The sequence below is a fragment of the Coturnix japonica genome, chromosome 7, assembly GCF_001577835.2.
Source record: "Coturnix japonica isolate 7356 chromosome 7, Coturnix japonica 2.1, whole genome shotgun sequence".
Classification (NCBI taxonomy): domain Eukaryota; kingdom Metazoa; phylum Chordata; class Aves; order Galliformes; family Phasianidae; genus Coturnix; species Coturnix japonica.
Window position 1 is genome coordinate 6,810,598 of NC_029522.1, and position 22,762 is coordinate 6,833,359.

At 42.9% G+C, this 22,762-nt stretch overlaps 1 protein-coding gene across 10 annotated transcripts in view; it reads left to right on the top strand.

The window, feature by feature from the left end:
• CPS1 (carbamoyl-phosphate synthase 1) overlaps window positions 1-22,762 on the top strand; it is a 112,893-nt gene that overhangs the window by 34,858 nt on the left and 55,273 nt on the right. For 9 of the 10 annotated variants that reach the window (XM_015868005.2, XM_015868003.2, XM_015868004.2 and 6 more), the window contains 14 exons: window positions 1,852-1,996; window positions 3,049-3,138; window positions 3,857-3,913; window positions 6,171-6,263; window positions 9,016-9,105; window positions 10,172-10,300; window positions 10,844-10,950; window positions 11,270-11,411; window positions 12,987-13,064; window positions 14,570-14,668; window positions 15,331-15,426; window positions 17,908-18,097; window positions 18,620-18,777; window positions 19,568-19,696. In XM_015868005.2, coding sequence (XP_015723491.1) covers window positions 1,852-1,996; window positions 3,049-3,138; window positions 3,857-3,913; window positions 6,171-6,263; window positions 9,016-9,105; window positions 10,172-10,300; window positions 10,844-10,950; window positions 11,270-11,411; window positions 12,987-13,064; window positions 14,570-14,668; window positions 15,331-15,426; window positions 17,908-18,097; window positions 18,620-18,777; window positions 19,568-19,696 — 1,603 coding nt within the window. The remainder of the gene's footprint in view (window positions 1-1,851; window positions 1,997-3,048; window positions 3,139-3,856; window positions 3,914-6,170; window positions 6,264-9,015; window positions 9,106-10,171; window positions 10,301-10,843; window positions 10,951-11,269; window positions 11,412-12,986; window positions 13,065-14,569; window positions 14,669-15,330; window positions 15,427-17,907; window positions 18,098-18,619; window positions 18,778-19,567; window positions 19,697-22,762) is intronic. The other variant, XM_015868007.2, reaches the window with a different exon arrangement.

Below are 22,762 nucleotides of genomic sequence, written 5' to 3' on the forward strand. Positions count from 1 at the left end.
ATCTTTGGAACTCCCGATCCCATCTGCTCCTCTCTGCTCCACAAGGCACTGTGCCTGCTTAAAGGGCATTTTGTCTTATTGCAGAGCTATGCCTTCATACCACAGCTAAACCCAGTGGCTCTCTGTCCTTATCTGCAAATTACAAATAATGTGTAAATGTTGATTGTGTTGGCTTTGTCGTTAACAAGGAGCCTTTTGGAAGCACAGCCAATTGACTTAGAAGGAGTGAGGAAGAGAGACTAAATGCGCAGATGCCGTGTACTTACTGCAGTTCTGTGATCACACTGCACTTTGTGTGGTTGTTTACCTACAGCGGGAAGTATGGATATGAACAGCAGCAAAAGCCTACCTGGAAATGCTTCATAGCCATTGTTCATTCGACATGTCATTTCTCAGTGCTGGCTGGTGTGCTGGGCTGTCTGTATCTGCCTGCAACCATTCCAGGTTTTGTGAAGTTTCCCAGTGTGTGACAATTAATCTGCTGGCACATTAATTCAGAATTCCATAAAAATGTCTCTTGTGACTTCCTGATATCTGGTAGATGGTTGGAGTTGCCAATTGCGTATTGTTTAAACAGTAATGACGGTAATAAATTATATTTTCTATAGAGCGGATTCATCCTGAAGTGTCTTGATGTGTTTGGCTAAATATTCCTGTGGCTACCTTCATTTGTTGCTAAATTACAGCTACTTCTGTGTTGAAAGACAGATTGCTGCATCAGTATGCTAGCTTATAAAGGGGAGAGGGAAGGGTTGGGCATTGCTTTGAAGCTGCAGAATCGGATGCATGGGTAAGGAGATCTTATTTACCCTGTTCTCCTTTTTGGGGTTTGAAGTGAGACAGAATCTACTGGCCCCGTCACACCTGGAAGTGGTACAGCAGTTGATAGAAAAATCTTAGGTATGATCCTCCATTCAGTTCCAAACATCATAAGATTCAGTTCTGCTTTGTAGGAAGATGCTCTGCCTCAGTTTTAGATCTGTTCTTATTGAGAGGAGTGTTCAAGCAGGTTCTGGAACAAAGCTGCAGTCTTTGGGGCTTCTGCCTGTGGCTAAAGATGGGGATGTGCCTTAGGACTCTGTGACCAGCTTGGACTACTGAGTTCTAAAGCATTGTCTTCAACCTTCCTTCCTTAGCAAAAGCTCTGAAGAATTTTGTCAGGTGAAATATGGAGTGCCCTTTGAGTGGGAACCCGGAGATGGCCTGAAAGAGGTGCCAGGCCTCTGTGCTGGGAGAAACCACAGAAGCAGCCCAGAGAAGTAGTGAGGAATCAGAAGGATGATTTGTAGCTGCTTCCATGGGCCCAGAGAATATAAATGTCTACCTGTTGCCTTGTAGAAGGGGCAATTTCAGCCCTGGACATCTAAAGATCTCTAAAAGAAGACTGGAGAAAAGACCAAGGCTGGGGAAACAGCTGTGTTGTCAGCTGTTTTTTTCTGTTTTAGCTTTTTATTGGCACTGAGAGGGGCAGGTTTTTGTACCACATGGAAGGAGGTGGTAAGTGCTGGCCACATGGGGTACCCAGGGACTGACCAAGCCCCAGCTGTTGTCTGTGGGTCAAATGGAATGTTAAGTCATCAGGAGTCTGAGTTTGCTACTAGCTCCAGGGCTTTTATTCAATGAAACATGAGGAGCAAAAGCCTTTTCTTGTTCTTTGTGTCAGATGTTTAACCATAGGTAGCAAAGATAGGGCGTGATCACTGATCTGTTTTCTTTTGTCCTGTGAATAAAACACACTGTTTTTGTTTTGTGGCCTATGAGAATTTAGTCCTGTCGTGTTCTCGGTGGCTCTTTCGTTCTCCTCTCAACTCCAGACCAATGTACTTTTTCTCCTATTACTTCTTCACCTAGGTACACCGAAGCCTTGACAGACCCCAGCTACAAAGGGCAGATTCTTACACTGGCTAATCCCATTGTTGGGAATGGTGGAGTGCCTGACACAACAGCTCTGGATGAAATAGGCCTCAGGAGGTTTCTGGAGTCTGATGGAATCAAGGTAATAGTTGCAATGCAAGAGCTGATCAAAGGGCGATGCTAGCAGCCTGAGTGTGTGTGAATACGTGCCTTAATATCAGTTATAAGGAAGCGATGATACTTAACCTTTCTCTTTCTTCTACTGGATGTTCTCTTCTAGAGATATGGTGGCAAAAAGTTATCTGTGTTGCCTTCTGTACAAGGCCATGTGCTGTCTGAAAGTGGTGTGTTTCCTTTCAGTGATACACATGGCACAGCTTCTGTGAACTGCTTTCCTGGATGTCTTCCTTTTTTTTCTCTCCACATTCACTTCTGATTCACATTAGTCTGTGTTTGGCCAGGCTGACACAGAAAGAACAAATGCCAGAGAATGAGGTGTTTCTGTGTGCCTGTACAACCACAAACAGGGAAAGTGGCAGCTATGTGAGGAAGGCTGTACTTTTAAGTGAAGGAACTGGTATTTACTCTTTAGTGACAGGGGACATTGGCTAGCAGCAGGTCTGTGTCCATGCAGTTGTGGCGGTGCTGAAAAATCAAATAAAACCATGTAATTGCAGAACCAGTGAAATGCTTTATCTGTCCTGAGGTGAAACGTCTCTTTTATAAGCAATCCAGCTCCACTGGAAAGTGGAATTGACACTTGAAATGAAATGTCACTAAAAAGTGCAGTGCTTGCTTAAACAAAAAGTGGATCAAAATAAAACATTTTGTCTTACATTTCTATTTTCTTTCTAACAAGAATGGCTGTCTTGATTCAGTACAATTTGTAGTTTTGGTTATCTGGAAGCAACGTTATTCTGTGAGTTTTCTAAGTAAAATGGCCCAGCTGCACTCATCAGAACAAACTGCTGATGTCTTTACTCCTTTGCCTGGTGCCTGTTCTATGCACTCCCACTGTGAAGAATGAGGTTTTACTGTCTCATTGTTCTTCAGGAGCAGTCACATCAAATCCGTGTGGCTTTATGTCTGAACTCTGATGTGCTTTGAGGTGGATGAATAGTGAAAGCCGGGAATGTACAGGGCTAGTACGGAATGATCCTTCAGTGCAAAATGACACATTTCTTCTCTCTGCAGGTTTCAGGTTTGCTGGTGCTGGATTACAGCAATGAGTACAGTCACTGGCAGGCTGTGAGGAGTCTAGGAGAGTGGTTGCGGGAAGAAAAGGTGAGAGATCCAAGGGTAACTACATTCAGAGAACAGAACTGTGTGTCTGGGAACAGGGGAAAGAGCACTTGGCACTGAGCTGGTAGTCACTTATCTCTTCAGATGTCTTCACTGCTCTGTACTAGGCTTCTTCAGTGTTCCTCAGTTCCCTGACTTTTCATCCATTTCTCTTTGTCATGGCGCTGTGTTATTTCCAACATCTTTACAGACCAATTGTTAATTGAATTGGGATGTTTGGTTCTTCTGAAAAACAAGTCATGTTAGATTATATTCCAGTCCATCATTGAATGTTTCTACATTGCTTCTCTGAGTAGCTGCCACAGTGGAAACCTGAGGAGATGTTAGCTGCTGGAAGCCCTCTCACTTAAAGCTGTGGGAGTCAGGGATGTGCCAGTAAAGCGCCACTGACCTGTAATGGTGGGGAGGGTTAGGTACTCAGGTGGAAGGCAAAATATGGCTCAGAGATTAGATGATGTGAGCTTTTGCTTGGTGCTTCTTAGTGCAGAAACTAGAAGATTTTAATAACTAGGTTTTTTTATGAGCAGGAATGGGAGGGGAAAATAAAGAACTGAAAGAGATGTGGCCTTGGTAAGAGAGTTGCTGTGAGCCAGAGCTCTTTAACCAAGGGACTTTCTTTGTGGCAAAGTGGTCTATCTGTTGTCTTCGTCTGTCTTGGCTACTTAATCTCAAGCTTATATTGCTTTTGTGATTTCTTCAGGTGCCTGCTCTGTATGGGGTCGATACCAGAATGCTGTCTAAGTTAATTCGTGACAAGGTATGATCCACTTCCCTAGATACAGTTACATTAACCTTGCCAATTCTGGGATATTTTTCTAACAGCACAGCAAACCTGAGGTAGCAATGCAACTGTTGGGATGCCTTGCCTTCAAATGCTGCTCAGATTCTCACACTCCTCAAAGGCTCTGGGTTTCCTGTTAGTTGTAGGCATGTTTTCCAACCCAAGCTGATATAGTAATAATGCCAACTACCTGTTCCCTAAGGTAATAACAGAGAGGACAACAATTCTGTGACCTTTTGTGCAAATTCATTCATAGATAACCCTGGCTTTGGTCGATGAAACCTCTCGTCCTTCAGAACTTAAGAAATGCCTACGTTATCCAAACCTGGACTCCTAATTCATGCTGGTTTTCTTTGACAGAATCCTACGATTATTTCTAACATTTGTTACTTTTCTCTGATTTCTGAGTGCAAACAATAGAAAGATATAACCAGGATTATGTTAGCAAATGAAAATTAGCATTAAGGTACAGTGATCAAAGCCATTCTGCATGTAAATTGTTTCTTCTTGGAGGCTTTTCTTTTGTAATGGGTTATTTGAAGCTGCTCTTTTCTTAAGGTGACAGGTCTGTGATCTGTAGTCCAAGCCCGCACCCCTGTTTGTTCCGTGACCAAAATATCAATGACCCAGCTTGAACAGGCATTTATTTGTACATCAGTTCCTATAGGATGATAAGGATTTGTCCAGCTCTTACAGACCGCATACAAGTGTAGTTTATTGCAATGGAAAATGGCAATGCATTTTTTTCTGCTTTCTTGAGTCATACCATTTAATGGATCAGTGTTCCTTCCATCCAAAGTAAATATGCTTTTAGTATTTATCCAGTAGCTTCTCAAACAGCATAGGGCATTATACTGACATCTGAATGGTATCAGTTTATAGCTTAAAAAATAGTGGATAATGTGGCTTTTTCTCCATGACTTCTCAATCATGTTGAAAAAACAACTTAATATTTCACTCCATGCCTATTTATAAACTGGAAGTGAGAACAGAGCTTCATTGTGACAAGTGAAGAATTGAACAGCAAATTGTTAAAGCAGCTTTAAAGGTACATTTGGCTGAGTAATCCAGTGGCAAGGTAAAACATAGATTTCTTATTTGTAGGAAAGAATTTTTTTAGGGTTCTTTCATCAGCTTTTACAGGACTGGCTGCAGAATGGGACTCAGCAGTGTGTGGCTCCCAAGAACATCACTTATTTAAGGTGGATACTGACTTTTTCAGTTCTGCTCTGCAGAAAGCAGTATGGAGTACCCTGTAGTGTGAAGTGTTGTCATTTCAAGGTGAGGCAGAATGTCAGCTACCATTAAGAGCTATTTTTGAAACTTAGCTTTAGCAGCACACTTGGCAGCACAAGATGGCACATTTCTGCCTTAAGAAAATGGCAAAGATACTTCATAGCTTGATCAACCATGGAAGTATCTTAAGGAAGTAGCACTCAAGCTTGTGAGCAGTTGCAGCATTGCCAGGACAAACTGTGTCATGACACTGTTGTGTGTTAAAAGTGTTACCACAAAATGTAGACTTGGTTACACTTTTCTCTTCCTACCTTGAGAAGTTTTGTATTGCACACTCTGTCCCCATGCTGAGGAAAAGGTTAACCCTAGATTCATCCCACTTATTCCAGGAAAGGGGAAAAACCAAAATGAGAATTTTTCCACTGAGAACTTTAATGAGCAGAACATGAAGTAGGATGTGCTGCTGTTAGATCAAGGGTGTCATAGCAGGAAAGAGCAGAGCTTGCTGGAGTCCATTTCATTATTATTTTTAACAGATTAATTGTCAAACAGCTGTGATGACCTGCCTCCCACTCAGCTTTGCTTTACAGCTCTGCTGCCATATAGCTATGCACGGTATGTGGCTACAGACCTCACAGTGCATGTGTAAAATCAAAAGCTGCAAACTGCTTTGGGGACTACTCTCAGATCTTATTTGGGGATCTGAATCCAGATTCTCTTGGAAGGCAGTCCATTTTACTGTCACTAGAAAGCTTACCAAACTATTTAGAGATTTTACTGATGGCACTGCTTTATCTCTAGATGAAAGAAGTTTCAACTTTTTTTTCTTTTTAATACATGGAAGGAATCATAAACTTCTGAATATGCTGGAATGGTTATAAGCTGTCAAGAAACTATCTATAAACAGATGCTCAGCTTGCTGTGCCTGTCACCGCCTTGTTCCAGTGTTCACAGCTTCTCCTGCACTCATGCTTTGTTTACTGGTCTATTTCCACAGGGTACAATACTTGGGAAGATTGAATTTGAAGGTCAACCCACAGAGTTTACAGACCCAAATAAGCAGAACTTAATTGCAGAAGTTTCAACAAAGGTGAGAACTTATAGTCCCAGTTCTGTATGCTCTGGATATTAACTGCTCCCCATTTGCTCTTAGGATAAGCAGCCTGGACCTATTCTAAACCTTATAACTTCTAGACCTTATATATATATATATATATATATATAAGGTTTAAAATATATATATATATATAGAATATATATATATTCTAAACCTTATAACTTCTAGGTCTGTGATTTCAACATCATTCAGGTTTGGATTTGCTGTAGTAACTGGTTACCTGCGATGCCACTAGACTACATGGACAGCCTTGAAAAACAAGGATCTCACTAACTTACAATTAACTCAGTGCCTTCTGTACCTTAAGTCAGGGCCTCATTGCTACAGGCAAGCATATCAGTTGCTCATTGAAGTCTTTGTGATCTATGATTGCAAGATGCCAGTGAAGACATTTTGAGCAGTAATTCAGCAACAGGTAAGGTTGTGATGATAAACTCTGCAATTATGAAAAAGAAATTAATCTAAAGGTGTTGAAAATGGCTTTTAAAAGGTGAGTATAAGAAGATAAATGGAGCTTTGGTAGTCTTGCTATATTTATAACTTCATTTTCTGGGCTTGAAAAACAGCATCACAAATAAAGCTGACAATGAAGTAAGCTGTTTAGTGTTGATAATTACTGGACATAATTAATCTATTAGTTGCTGAACAGTTATTTCCATGTTAATCAGGGTACATTAAGACCTACTAATCTATTATATTTTGGAGAGTTTTATTTATTACTTTAACTTTTCTTGTTTCCTCCTTTCCCCAGCACCAATAGATGCTAGCATGTAGATTCTATACACTAGCATTGCTTATACAAGGCTGGGAGTTCAGGAAACTTGGCAGTGTTTTGTTTTTTCGGAGATATATTTTGATGCCAGGGTTCAAGAGCAAATGAAAGAGATTAAACTACTTGAAATTAAAAGGTCATTTCTATCTGTGCATTCAGTCCCATGTACGTTTTTTTTTTTTTTGTTCTCACCACTGTTGCCAGAAGGGGTTTCTCCTCATCCTGACTGTTGGCTTACAGCCTAACCATGTCACTGTTTCAGACTGGGACATTTTTTGTAGGCCAGCCTGTGAACAGATGAGGGAAATCCTTTGGCTTTAGAAATAACAAATATTTTAACATTCATATGCTTCAGTTCCCAGTCTAACCACACTCTGCCAGATACAGGGATCAGTGCTCAGCAGTACAGAGGAAGAATAAGTGTGAGAAGTAAGGGAAGGATGGTGAAGACAGCAGAGACCAAATTCACTGCTGCTGCTGAAGGAAAGCTGTTAACAAATCATAGTCTAATTGAACAAGGGGGAGTTTTGAGAAGAAGGCGATTAAAATAACTCCACAAAGTTGTGTTCTTCAGTTCTCTTGGGCCCTCTCTGTGCCTTGAAACCTTGTAGATAAAGGCAATGCTTCCTTGTGCCTCAACTCTTCCACCTCTGCTCATGAAATGGCAGTCAATCACTCATGATGATGGTGAGAGATGCCTTCACACAGGACATGCTCTGGCTTACATTCTATCAATCACTTCAGTCTTTGAGAAGATACCTACTCAACCTAGAACTGAATCTAGGATAACACAGAGGGAGGAACTGTTGAAAATTCTTGTCCTTCTTATAGAGAGGGTATTTTATTTTTTATTTTTTCCCTCTGTCTGGTCGTAAATTTCCTTGAAAAGAATTGATTCATCACTAGCACCAAGACATTCTGGGCATGGATTTTAACACCTTTACATAAAGAGGCCCAGCTGTGAAATATGGATGTCAGGGAAGCTGATTAAAAGGGAGTTGTTTAGCTCACTTAAAAACAAATAAATAAAATCGATTGCACAAGAAGAAAGACACTTTATCTAAAGTACACTTCTGAATATCAGCTTTCAGGAGCTGAGAAATGCTGAAGGTAAGCACAGAATTGGCTTAAAGAAAGAAGACTGCCTTATGTGCTTATTGATGAGTAGCATTCCTGGCCTGGCATTAACTGCAGTTGTGTAACAAGTGAAATAATTCAACAAGCTTTAGAAAGAAGTTCCAGTTCCAACCAGCAGATGAGTGGGTGAACAAACAGTCCAGTTTGAGGACTGATTCAGGTGACTTGTCCTAGCAAATTTACTCTATGGGATGGGAATAGCAGCTGGAAGAGAAGGTGTCAAGAGAAGTATTGTCAGGTGTGTAAAATTGTCTGTGTCACATAGCTGATGCTCAGTGGTAGATGACCAGTCTGTAGCGCATGATGCATGTCTGTAGCCATGCTATGCTTTGGTCTTACTGTGACTGGCATCTTGGGGTGGTGTTTAATGGGTTGGATCTGTAGCTGGTGTGAAGCAACCTTGCTCTACTGACATCAGCACGATGATTTCACTTCAGCTGAAAATCTCTCCCCGTGTATTTGGCAGTTCTCTTGAGCTGTAATGATCTGTGAGAACTGACTTGCTACTTCACTGCTAATGAGGTGAAACGCAGGAAAAAAAAGGCTTGTCATTAGCTATGGAAACAAGTGCCTTCTTAGGGATTGCTGTCACTGCTGCAATCAACTAGATATAAAATGGTGTTATAATCTCTACTTTAACACACACACAAAAAAGGAGAAAGTGTTAATACCTGTGGTACTTCTGGAGATTTCTCTGTGATTTGATTGTTAAGCACCAGTCTGCTTGTTGGTAAAGAGTTCTGCTTCTTATCTGCCCTGGGTTTTGTGGGGTGAGGGGTGATGTGTTATTTACAGCATGGTCTTTCTTTTTTATAGGAAGTCAAGGTATATGGCAAAGGAAACCCAATGAAAATTGTAGCTGTTGACTGTGGGTTGAAGAATAATGTTATCCGTCTGCTGGTAAAGGTAGATCAGTGCTTTATACCCTTTATCTCCTGTTTTGCTTTGGTAAGAGCCCAGCCCTGTGTGTACTCAGTAGCCTTCCTTCCAGGTGGGCATGTTAACTCCAGTAACCATTTCCCTACTAAATTGAAGTACAGGTGATTTTTGTTTCAGGAGGATTCTTGTGGTCTGTGAAGTGTTCTTGAACTTAATGCTTGATATTGAGGGGGTAAGGAATTAGATCTGCCCAGCAACCTTTCAGGCATAAAGAATTCCAGAAGAGTGAATTTAAAAGACGTGAGGCACATGGTGTCTAAAGATCAACCAACCCAAACACTGTCAAACATGAGTCAGTGGGAAAAAGTTTTGTAGTGAGAGTGATTACTGAGTGGCTGAAACAGAGACACAGAAAAGATGTGGAGTGTCTGTCCTTGAAGATACAGAAAGCTTAACTGACCAGTGCCTTGGCAATCTGCCTTAAAGTGGATGTCATCCCTGAGCAGGGATTGCATCAGGTGACTTCCTGGGCTCCCGGCAGCCAAAGTTATTATTTAGTTTGAGGATTTTTTGAAAATCTTTTCTTGTTAGCACTGAGATGCAGCAGTCCTTACTTCTGTAGTCACACAGGAGGAGTTGAAGGTGGTGTCCTCATTCTCTGTATGTACAAGCTTACTTGTGTCAGTTTTCTAGTCAATGTGGATGTTCATCCCATTTTTGATGTGCAAGACTATTTCTGGCGTGTCAGAGAAAGAGGTGGGGAAGCTCTGTGTTAGCAGTTAGGACGAAAGCATTGTGCATAAGTGAGCGTGCTGAACATGCTCACACCTCTTTCACAGTTCATTGCTAAGCTGTGATCTAATTAGTGGATTTCAAAATGACTTGGCAAGTGCTGTGGTGGCTCAAATATGCTGAATCCTACCAGGCTTGTGGAAATAATCTGAGCATAACTAAAAATAGTCTTGCTGTTGACCCTGGCAAAGGAATCTCTGAAATCCCACCTCAAACCCTGGGAAAAGAGGGCATGGGGAACAGCCTCCAGACATAAATTCATTTATCCTTCTGCTCCCCTTATCGCTTGTTTTTCTCCCAGAAAGGTGCAGAAGTACATTTAGTTCCATGGGACCATGATTTTACCAGCATGGAGTATGATGGGCTCATTATTTCTGGAGGTCCAGGAGATCCCATGAAGGCCCAGGAGGTGATTCAGAATGTCAGAAAGGTACGGTGTGATAGCCAATGGGCCAGTTTTTCATATTTACTTTTTTTGGTCTAGTTGGTTGAATGGTTGGCTGTACTGACATGTTATGAACCAAATGTCGTGTGGCTATTTCAGCTTCCTAGGATTTTCTTTACCTCAGTCCACTGGTAGTTGTGTCTCCAAACCAGTAGATGCAGTAAGGCCACATGGACCTTGCCACAATTGCCTTAGCAGTGCCTTGAAATGCCCTTAGCAGCGCCTTGTGAAAGAGCAGCTCTGATTTTTCAGCACTCTTCTTTCAAATAATGTCATACTTCAATGCAAAGTATCATTGCTTATTCCCCTGGAGTAGACTGAGATGCTAAGCTGTGCTTTGAGCCTTGCCTCTGAGGCGGAGGAGAGGAGTAAAATTTCCTTTGTAGGCTGTTGCTACCCTTGCATTCACTATTTTTTCACATGGGCTGCTGTGTGGGAATTGTAGCAGGGCTAGGAGCATAGCATGGTTTATGCTGGAATTGCTAAACAGAGTAATTCCAACATCTTCTGAAAACCTTTTCCTTTTAGGTCCTAGAGAGCAATCGCCCAGAGCCTTTGTTTGGAATTGGCGTGGGGAGTCTAATCACTGGAGTAGCAGCTGGAGCTACTTCCTACAAGATGCAGATGGCCAACAGGTGCAGCAGCTCTTCTGCTTTCCAGTGACTAAATAGATCATCTCAGCATTGCTGAAGACCACCAGACAGCAGTGTGTCCTCCTTCTGAACTGTCTCTACAGAAGCTAGTAATGGCAGTCACACTACTTCAGTCTTGGCATTCTTCTTGCCTTTAATTAAACTGCCCTGATGTGCATTGCTTTTTTTGAGGGTAATTAGCCTCCACTAAACTGAGGGATAGTGAAGTTTCTCCTAGGATTTGTCATTTTGTGACATTTAGCTACACCTGGCACTTCTGACTGCTGTTCTCTGACCCTTTCTTTTTCCTTTTCTCTTTCAGAGGGCAGAACCAGCCCGTCCTGAATGCAGTGAGTGGACAAGCTGTCATCACTGCTCAGAACCATGCTTATGCTATCGACAGTTCTACCCTCCCACCTGGCTGGAAGCCTCTCTTTGTGAATGCCAATGATCAGACAAATGAGGTGAGTGCATGCTTTCCTTTTTTTTTCTTTTTCTAATCTGTGGATAGCAGCCTTTGGTGAGTAAAAACTGTCTCACCTTATTTTTCCTCCTTGCAGTCAGGTTACCATTAGTCACCACAACTAAACATAGTGACCTGACCCTACCTGCTTTACTTGGAGCCCTACCATACAACACAAAAGAAGGTGGACCATTACTCTTCTTGTCTATATCAGCCCAAAATGTACAGCTGCAACAGTGACCTCATGATTTCCCTGGAAACACTGCCTTATTAACTTCAATGATTTCCCTACTGCAAGTGCACCAACCCGTGTCAGCATACTGTTGCATTTATTCTGTGTTATGTAGCACAGAACAGGAATGTTATTAGAGTTGGATTTGGTGTGTTAATGTAAATAGAATTCCAAGGCATAAATGCCAGGAGGGAAACAGACAGTTGCCTCTATAGAACAATTTATCAAATCTGAAGTGACTTCCATGTGGGGAAAAATGAAAAGATTTAAAAAACAAAACAAAAACTTGACTACTAGATGTTTACAGATGAACATGGGAGAGGATAGGAAATAAAACAAAATCCTATTGCTCAGATCTGTTAAGCTCTGAGACACTGAGGAGGGTCTTAGGCTCTGTAGTTGACCATGATAAAAACTGTACATTAGGAGTAGTGTTGTGCAGGTCATTATTTATTTGAAAGTCATTGAAATGAAGGGCCAGTTCTGTGTCTTCCTCAAAATGGCATAAGTCTCTTAAACCCCCATAGATCTGTCCATGTGTTGGAGGGATGAGGAACAATGCAATTTTAACATTGATGAGCACAAACAGGAACATGATTGAATGTGCTCTCAAATGCAGTCTGTTTTATTCTTGTTTGGAAAAGAAGCAATACTGGCTGATCTGACCCTTTACAGCTGGACAGGGCCGGTACAGGTTTCCAAATACTGACAAACCATGGAGTATTTTGGTAAGATTTGTATGTAAGTAGTAATAACATGCTCATTCAGAGCAGCATTCCTGCTTCATCACAGACCCAAAAATGATATAGCCATCGTGTGCAAGGCTTTGTGTCAGTATTTAAAATAAGTTACAGGAGTAAAAAGCATGACCAAAGTCTAGTTCTTCTGTATCAGACCTAGCTATATCGGGGCAGGAAAACAAAAGACATGGGATTCTTCAAGGTGACCTTCTCTCTTGCTATGAAGTTTTTTACTACTTTGCCTGGCTCAGAATTTCCTCTGCAGGCAGACTGTCCTATCTGCTCTGTTAAGTGCATGCAGTTGATTAGTGCTTGTGATTGTAATGAAAGTGATGCCTCCACTATGCTTCTCAGCCATGTGCAGATCAGTGACTTAAACAGGCATTGGAACATTCTTAGAGGATCAAAAAGCTCCATGGCTCCTCAGGTAAGACATAGTTTGAAATGGAAGTTTCATTCTGGAAATGAAACAGGTTTCAATTTGGCAGCTCCTAAAACCATCCCAGCTCCTTAGCCCTCTGTACTTACAAGGATGAGATCTGGCTTTCTGTTTTCTTGACCGCTTGCAAGGAAGTATCTAAGATAAATGTTTTTAATCCTGCAGGGAATTATGCATGAGACCAGACCAATTTTCACAGCACAGTTCTACCCAGATGGAAATCCTGGGCCAACAGACACGGAGGTATTGTGTGAGAGTTGATCCAGCCTTACTTTTATGTGCCCTGGAGAGTGCAAATACATATCAGTTACAATGACAAATCTTTATGTTGGTGCTGGTCCTAAATCTTGTTTTCGGAAAAGTTAGGATCCTCACAGAGGACCCAATAATGCATAAGCTTGTTCTGCTTAGTTTGAATCACAGTTAATTACAATCAGCAGCAAGACATCTATTGACTTCTGTGTGCTTTGGATCAATGGTTCTATTCACATGATGTGCGTGCTTTGAGTCCTGGTGGGATTATTTGTGTGTTGGAAGTTACTGGAGTGCTTAAGCCTTTGCAAGATCAGGCTCAAATCTCTTGTACCTGGGTTGATTGCAAAAGGAAAAGAGTTCCATCTTAGAGAAAGAAATCCCAGCCAGATGTTTTGTAGTAAAATCATTAACTTTCTAATACATTTTAGTTCCACTTGTAAATTTTATAATTACTGTAGAGTTATGTAGATGAGTTCACACTTCCTCACTCCGGTTCTCCCAAGTGAAATGAAATTTTAATCCCCCATCTGTGACTTAGCACAAATTCTGTAACAACTGGTTGCGTAGTCACAGAGTATGACGAAACAACAACAGGGGATGTGGAAGGCAGAGGAGGCAGGTCTGAACATAAATATCCTTCTTAGCCTTTCTTGAGAAGGTAGAAGTATACATGTAAGTGCTTATTTTAACCTTAATTTGACGTTGTTGATTAAACTTAAGAGTAAATCTCTTGATATCAAGAGCATTTTTACTAATCTGATTGACTTGAGTTCTCTGAGATTAACAGCCCTCGGCTGTCTGCTCCAAGTAAGTGCACTCTCACTGCTTGGATAGATTTGGTTATTTAGATGTTGTACTGCTAGGCTTGCAGGACCCATCTATGCTCCTTGCCACAGGTGATTCCCTGCAACCAGCTTCATGGACTTAACTTTGTGAGTGCGGAGGTGGATACAGCCAGAGTGTATTCTGCTGTGTCCTGCTGCCTCCTCTGCCTGCAGTGCCTGGCTGGAAGGCAGGCAAGCTTGTGAGATGAGGCATATAGAGACTGGAGAAAAATTCCCTCCCAGCTGCTCTGAGATCTCTGAGATCTGAGCACAAATGACTTTCAGATATACCTTTTCAGATCCCAGCTCTGTAACAGAGTCTATTCCACACAATTCACTTGAGGCATTTAAGTGTATGGTTTTCTGTATATTAGCTTTCAATGTGCACTCATTCATTCTACTGCCAACCTTACACAAACAGAGCACGCAGACGTGATTTATATGTTTTCTCCCTGATATGACCTCACTTTCTTGAATGCAACTTTGTCAGATAAACCAAAGTCACTATAAATAATGGCCCCTTCCTTTGTGATGAAGAGAAATCTACCTTCTAAGGGCAGTGGAGTAGAGTTGATAGCCTGCGCTCATAAATGGCCTGCTTTTTCCTTGTTTGCTTGTTATTAGTTGTGTTCAACTTTGGAGATTAAATACCTGTGTTTGTTTTTCCAGTTCCTGTTTGATTCATTTATCTCACTGGTTAAGAGAGGAAAAGGCACTACCATTGCTTCGGTCCTGCCCAAGGCTGGAGCAACAGCTTCTAGAGTGGAGGTCAGTGTACAGATGCTCTTCATTCCTGCCTGTCTGTGAGGCTAGGAGCTTGCTGGTTCCTGCTGAATCCACCATACAAAGTGGCATAAGAAGCAGACCGTGGAAGGAGGCCTCCTTTACAAAAGGTTTTTCTTGCTGTGTTACTGACTCCCTTTTCTTTCAGAAAGTTTTAAGATCTGATGTGACATGTAATTTTCTTTCTAGTTCTCCCAAGAAGGGGGCACTCCCAGCAGCATATGAAGTGCCCAGGGATAATCTGGCCATGATGTTTTGTCTCAGCATCATAATGTTGATGCTTTCTGATGCTTAGCAAAGAAGTCTGAAATTTCTAGCATGAGTTGAATTTCATAAAGTATTGCTATCTTAGAAAGCAGCTGGACTCTGTGGGCAGCTAAAATGAGGCACGGATCTCTTTAAGTATGTTACATTGGATGTGTTTGTTGCATGCCTTATATGCAAATCATGTTTCTCAATCCAAAGAGTTATGGGGGAAGTCCTGGAGAAATACCTTTAGGATTACAACTGCAGTGTTTTTGGAGGTGACTTTTATTCTCTTTTTAGAACATGTGTTCTCTAATTTGAGGCTGTTCTATGCTGCACAGTCACTATTTCAACACTTCCACCACAATATTGACTTTGTCCATTCTGTTTCACACCTGTAGGTCTCCAAAGTTCTCATTCTAGGATCTGGGGGTCTGTCGATCGGTCAAGCAGGGGAATTTGATTACTCTGGATCTCAGGCTGTGAAAGCCCTGAAGGTGAGAAGGATACTGGAAAAATTCTAACCTAACTTGACGTACTTTGCTTTCTCACAGAGAGCTATGCCTATCCAACTGTGGTACCACATGGGTAGGGAAGCTGGTAAGAAGAAATGGCTTTGGGAACGTTTAGCCATTTTTTGTTTGTGAATTTGTTGGTTGAGTGATCTGAGTTGACCAGCAATCTGAGCAGTTGTAGCAGCTGCCTTCAGAGAAGGTGGTAATTGTGAACTGCTCTAACTTAAGTCATGGCTATTCTATTCCTGTGCTGATCTTGAAGTCAGCAAAGGGGGGAAAATAAATAAATCATTTACAGTAACCTTAAATATAATCTGTGGTCCATCTAGGTTGGTCCTAATAATATAGTGCATCGTGTATTGTATATGCTTTGTGCTCTGTATTGCTGTTGCTGGCTATTAGTGTGAAATGACAGTGTTTCCAGGAAGATAAGAACAAGTTTAGGAGTAGGGGATGACAGAGAAGGTGAGTGCAGATAATGACCTGAGTTAGAAAAGAGGCAACTCTCTCCCTTCTTTTCTCTTTAGTCCTTCAAATTTACCTCCAGTTTGTGGATGAAAGTGCTCCTTAATGATAAACATCCCTCGCTTGACCTCCCACAGTGCCCTTTCCTCTCCTGTGGCCACCATCTACCAGCTCTGATCTGCTGTAGGCTAATCAACCATTCCAGGAGCAGCACTTGCTCTTCCTGACCTTGCCTCTGGCAATGTGATTTACAGCCGCATGCAGGAGAGAAGGCAGTGGCTACCAGAGCATGGATGGGAAAGAAAAGGGACAATTAACAGGAGACAGAAAAGAGATGTCTTTCTTCTAGACATCTGATTTTTATTTTCTTCTAAATAATCAATATGGATTCTCACTGCTGGATGCTCGGATTCGCTCTGTGTACTTCTGTAATTCTGAGTCTGTTGGATGCCAACTTCTTATAAGAAGGTGCTGCTGTTTACATTCAGTCCTTCACAGTTATGTGTGCACCCTTATCTAGGAATAAGACCTTGTGGAGCTGGGACTGCCCCTGTCAGTGAACTTGTATTTGCAAGAATGCTTATCGAAGGCGGGAAGATACCCTGAAGAGTGAAACCTGGAAGTATCTGTGAACAGCAGAGACCAGGCTGTGGTCAACTGCAAGCTTTCTTGATAACTTGCACTGGGGCTTTTCCCAGCTATTCTGAGTGTAGGTGGATATTACATAAAATGAGGAGTGCAGTGCTCTGAAGTATTGTTATTTCACTATTTTAATTAGATTATGAGGAAATTCTCCAGTTAGAATGGGTATCTATTGTGCAGATTGCAGTGTACTTAATAAAACAAAAAAACAAACAGCAGAAGTTAGAGGAAAATGTTGCAAAGGCAAACAGGAACTGGATTAAAATCTAGCATCCCTAATCACTGACCCTGGCGGCATTAATTCTGCTCGTTAATTATTTTCTTCATCTCTGCCTTAAGATGGTCCTTAAGACACCTTGCCCCAGGTAAGCAGGAAAGAAAGTGATGATATACAGATAGGCCATCTTGCTGGAGAGTCATGTAGCTTCCCTCTCCCCTGTTCATTACAGTAGACGTGGAGCTGTGAATTTGAGTGCTTTCTTAGAGAAGAATGATTTGGTCACTGAACTACCCTTCTCCTTCCACAGTGACATGAAAACCAACGGAGTTATTAGTCTAAAACTGAAATATTTTCTGTGAGGATTTGGTTCTTCTGTCCTTCTACACGTTTTTAAGGAAGGTTTATCTTTGAGTATTTCTGTTTTCATTTCTGTTTGTTCTGAAAGTTTCTGTTTTTCTTTCTTAGCCTCTGCTACTTGCATGTGGCAAACTTTTCTCTTAAAATGTATTTTGCATCGATAGTTGGCATCGTTTCCAAGGGGTTTACTTACACAGTGCAACTTAGTGCCTTACCAGAAATTGATGGAATTTAGGATGAGTTCCCATAAAAATGAGGCCAGAACCTTTGCTCTTCCCAGTACACCTTTTAAATAGGAATATGTCACCCTTTGCCTATCTGTGATTGAGGTGTGTATTTATTATCTTTTTAAGCATGGCCACAATCTGATTTCCATAGCAAAACTTGGTTAGTTTTCTCTTTATGCACTCATATGTTGAGAGTGAGAAGAGTTGATCTGCCCAGCTCTTTTCAGGCTTTTCTGTTGTTGAGCAAGTTAGAGTGAAATTGTCTGTAGTCAAAAGAGTGGGAAAACCATCATTGCTACAGCAGGAAGCAGATTATAAACTTTACTATCTCTTTACCTCAGTTTCTCATCCGTGACAGAGAAAAAGCAGTATTAAGTTCTGGCTAACCTTTGCCTTGTATATAGAGGCAGAGACTTTGTCTTTTATATCTTAAGGAACCTATGTTCTGCTGCTGTTGGAGCTTCTTGTTGAACCTCTTCTCACCTTGCTGCTGGTAATATTGTTAGTTTTTACCATGTACACCTAGTTTAAATGCAGGTTTTCATTTTTCAGGAAGAAAATGTAAAAATTGTCCTCATGAATCCCAACATTGCTTCAGTGCAGACCAATGAGACCGGCTTAAAGCAGGCTGACGCTGTGTATTTCCTTCCCATCACTCCACAGTTTGTCACAGAGGTCATCAAGGCAGAGCATCCTGATGGATTAATTCTGGGCATGGGTGGCCAAACAGCTCTCAACTGTGGTGAGTACAGTAGAGGCACCTTGGCAGCTCTTGCAGGCTAATTCATTGCTATCACCACTTAGGCAGATGTGAAAGATCTGTGATATGTTGCCTGGAGGTGCAGGTGGAGATGCTGACCATGGGGGAAAAAGTAACTGCTGAACTCTGAGCATAGCATCTAATCACTGCTTTTAATACTTAAAAGGAATGCATGTATCCTGTGATGGAGCTCATTTCTTGCTTAGTACAGATCAGCTGAGGGTAGTCAGACTATGGAGGTGGAAATCAAAGGGAAAAGTTAGCCTCATTTACCTTCTTGAAACATTATCCAACTGTACTGCTTGTTTCTTGGATGGCCATCAAGCAGTGCCTTTGTTGCTAATCCTGTGTTTGTTAGATTTCAGGCTAGAAGTGCTTGTATCAGAATAATGACTTTATCTGTTGATGAGAGCAGGCAAGTGGTCAGGTAGTCAGATAGCTTCTGGGCACTTTCTTCTTTGTTTACTATCATGCCTCAAAACTATGGCTTTGTTTGCTCTACAGGAGTGGAGCTCTTCAAGCAAGGAGTCCTGCAGCAGTATGGTGTGAAGGTCCTAGGTACATCAGTTGAATCCATCATGGCTACAGAGGATAGGAAGCTTTTTTCTGATAAACTGATGGAGCTAAATGAAAAGATTGCTCCTAGCTTTGCAGTGGAATCGGTAAATCACACACTTTTGAAGATGTGATTACTATTATTGTTGTGAGGATTATTTATTTATCTTTTAAATATAGTTTTATTTAGCAAGAGCTAACTAGAAGCTTAACTTGTGCTGCTTCATCAGCGCTCCACAAGGATCAGCGATGGTTGACAATGATTTAAAGTAGATGAAAATGCAGTTAAGCACTTGGAAAGCATAAGCTAATTTTTGCATTGAAAAGCAAGTTGCGGGGGGGACGGGGGGGATCACTTGTGTGCTGCAGTATAAGTTTAAAAAACTTTATAACATTTTGGTGGCTAATTTTTTTTTATTTTTATTTTTTTAATTTAAATTTACACAAGCCTTTTAGGTTATGATTTCTGTTTATCAAACTCAGCTGTGCTGAATCTTGAGGATGAGAGTGAGAAGCAGTAGTTGGTTCAGTGGAAGGCATGTTTGAGTTTGGAGGAAATTCTCAGACTGGGATGTCTGTTGAAAGGGTTATTTGATGCTTTAATGTACAAAGGCAGACCAGGTAAGGATATGGGAGTCAGCAGCAAAGCCCACACTGCTGAAGATGGAAATTGCCATCTTGAGCCCATGTTCCACTTGTCTGTTTGGTTTTATTTTTTGTTGTTTGTTTTTTGGCAGAACATGATAATATTAAAAATGCATTTCCATTCTTTTAAATTTGTCAAGGGACAGCTTAATGTCTTGGTGATGGGATTTCCAGTTAACAGAGTAATATGATGTGGTTGACTTTATTTATCTGAATTTGTTCTCTCTGAAACATATTCGTCTCTCATTTAAGATTGAAGATGCTTTGGAGGCAGCTGAGAAGATCAGCTATCCAGTCATGATACGTTCTGCTTATGCCCTTGGTGGTTTGGGGTCAGGTATATGTACTGATAAGGAAAGTTTGCTGGACCTTGGTACAAAGGTACGTCTGTGATTGCAAGCTCTGGGAATACAGTCTGGACAGATAATGATACTTTTTTTTCTTTACATGGTTTCTGTTTCCTAAACTAGTTTATAAAGACGATGGAATTATACTTTCATACATACTCTACTTCTTCAATCGTCCTGTAAGATGTTATTCCCGACTGCTTCAACATCACTTCGTTATCATAATTCATGCTGCTGATTGGGTACATGAAAAGGGTTGATTGGCAGACCTCTTAATGACAAAACTGACCTTAATTTGAAACATTGGTGCTCTTTTGGTTGCTGGCATGGAATCGGTAGTGGGGTTTTAGCTCTTTCGGGAGTGAATGGCACATGAATAAGTTCAAGGAGGTGTGTGAGGCCTTTGGAAAACCTCAGATCGGGTAGTATGTTGTTGGAAGGTCAGGAAAGCTTGGGAGTTTGGCGCCTCTGCTGTGTTTGTTTCCTGAAAGTGCTCTTTCTCTGGGCCATTACTCTTATTCTTCTGAAGGGGGGTTATGCTCTTCTTTCATTAGCATCCACTGCGCTGTTTCTGGCTGTGAACGGGAAACTTTTAGCTGTAGGAAATCCAGCATTGTCTTTTATTTTAAATTTCTAGTGAGAGGTTGAAATCTGTTGGGATGTGTGATCGGAAAATGCCTTTTTTCATGCACCACGCTGCTGTACATGCAAAAAAGTTCTGAGCCCGTGCAAAGCAGTTGCCTGAGCACGGAGCTGTCAGGCACCGCCTTGTCACAGGCGGCAGGACAGAGGCTGGCAGCCAGCGGGTGGCAGGCACTAGGCGGCTGTGCCGCTGACAGCCACTCATGCTCAACCTTTCAGTTTGGGGCAAGCTGACCAAGGAGAGCTTAGTTATGTTCACAATGGCGGAGTCCAGGAGGGCGGACCACAGAGGTGCCCAGGACAACAGGACCCTGAAGTACTACAAGATGGAGAGGCACTTACTGGTACATAACTTATTCAATTATGCTCCTTTTAAAACTGTCAGTTGTCAACTCATCTCCTTCAAGCTGCTTTATTCGTCCTGACTTTGAAAAGAGTCCAAACCGCGGAGCAAACTGGAATGGCACTTGCCATCCGCTTTGTCAGCTCGGGGCCCTTCTCCTTCCCATCCAAACCAACAAAGGTACTTCTGCTTCTCCAAAGGCCTCAGCTTGCCCTGTAGCTCTTCATTGACACTGCCCTGGAGGACCATAGTCCAGGGAGGGTACCTCGGGGGCTGTCCACACAGCAGTGCAGTGGCACACTTAGTCCTAGTCCCTGCCCTCCTTCTTTAGGCATCACACCTATACGGAAGCAAGCGAGGAGTTGGGGCTGTTTGCGGTGACACCTCTGCGTTGTCCAGCGCACAGCGTCCTATTCAGGCGGACACCAGCCTCAGTCCTACCCGCTCTTGCCTTAGGACTCACCTTGGACCGGCGCCGCAGGGAGTCGTTCCGCGGCCAATCCGCTGCGACGTTCTCCTCTGCCCTCCAAGGGCGACACAGCCAGACTTCAGTCGCAACACTGTTCTATTTCTGCGAGTCCTGTCCTACTCCTCCTCAGGTGACCTGTGTCTTTCTGGAGCGACATCAGAACCACAAGAGCATCCACCGCAGCCTGGACTCCTTCCTTTATCCCCGAGCCACAGCAGCTTCAATTGGGGACACTGGCTCCCAGTCATCCTGCTTTCTCGCCATACTTACGTGCTCGAGACCACCTCTTCATTGTTGAAGCTCACGGGCCCTCCACCTGGCAGGAGCACACGCACCTCAGGGTTATCCAACTGGGACTCCTGTTCCACAGCTCAGCACGTGCTATAATGGACAGGCCAGTACCAGAAGTCCCACCTTTGTTAGGCGCTCACCCTGGAGGGCTTCAGGCCGAAGAAACTCGGGGTCATGTCTGCCAGGCATCCCTTCTGTGTGCCCGCAGCTACACCCAGTGGACCACCAGTCCAATCTCTCTCCTTTTCCTCAGAGTTTGGGCGAAAGAGACAGGGAGAGGTGCTGGGGAAAGATGGGAAATCGGGAGAAGGTCTGGAAGAAGGGGGAGAAGGAACAGATAGGCGCGTGTGGAGCAGCGACGCCGTCCGCAGGGGCTCTCTGGCGGATGGTGACATTTTCAACGCCAAAATGGGAAATGAGAGCCCCTTGGCTGCGCCTCCATCGCCACAAACGACTCTCTGGGGAATGCGTGATGTTACAGCCGCCTGGTCCCCGGCCTGATGGAGGCGGATTCCACTCCATCGGGCTTTCTGCCTCTGCGGAGGCGGATCCACCTCCATGGGCGTAAATGCCGTCTTCCGGGTGCGATCCAATTTACCATTGGTCCTCAACTGGCTTGATGCTCCTCTGAAGCTTGTAGCTTCTTTGGTGGAGGAGGAGCCGCCATCTTCCTCCAGAAAGGTGGTGAGGGAAGGAGAGAAAAGCGAGCACTTATAAATCGCTTCTGTGGCGTCCAGGGAGCCACAAGAATGCAGGGACGCTGTCAGACCTGGAGGGTCTGTTAACAGGGGCCACCGTCCCACACAGCTGGTTGTCAGGGAGTTGCCTTGTGACTACCTATTATGGCATTGGACACCTTGTGACATCCAGAATGTCCCATCCATGACCAAAATATTGGCCTTGCCGCGGCAATGGAGGCTTGCGGCTGAGAGTTGCCCCTAGCTGCCACCTCAGGTGGGTATTCTTGCACGGTCCTGTTTTTTTTTTTTTTCAAATCAGTTCTCTTTGAATGTTTTTCATCGATCGACACCAATAAAGCATCTGTACGTTATGTGTAAGTTGTTGGATGATGCTACACTGGGCAGTAGTGTTGACTTCTCCTGAGGATAGAGAGCCTTGGTGCCTGGGATCTTGACAAACTTGAGGGCTGTTCTCCATCGTGCAAGGAAGAAAAGCAGGCCGGCTGGTTCCTGCACCTGGATGGGCAGCCCTGGCTCTGGGTACATGTCTGGGGGGCACGGAGACCGGAGCACAGCCCCAGGTAAGGAGCTGCGGGTTTCTGTCTGCTGCAAGTTGGAAGCTGAGGCACGCACCGTGCCCTGGAGCCTGAAGGGCAAGCCCGGACCCTTGGGACA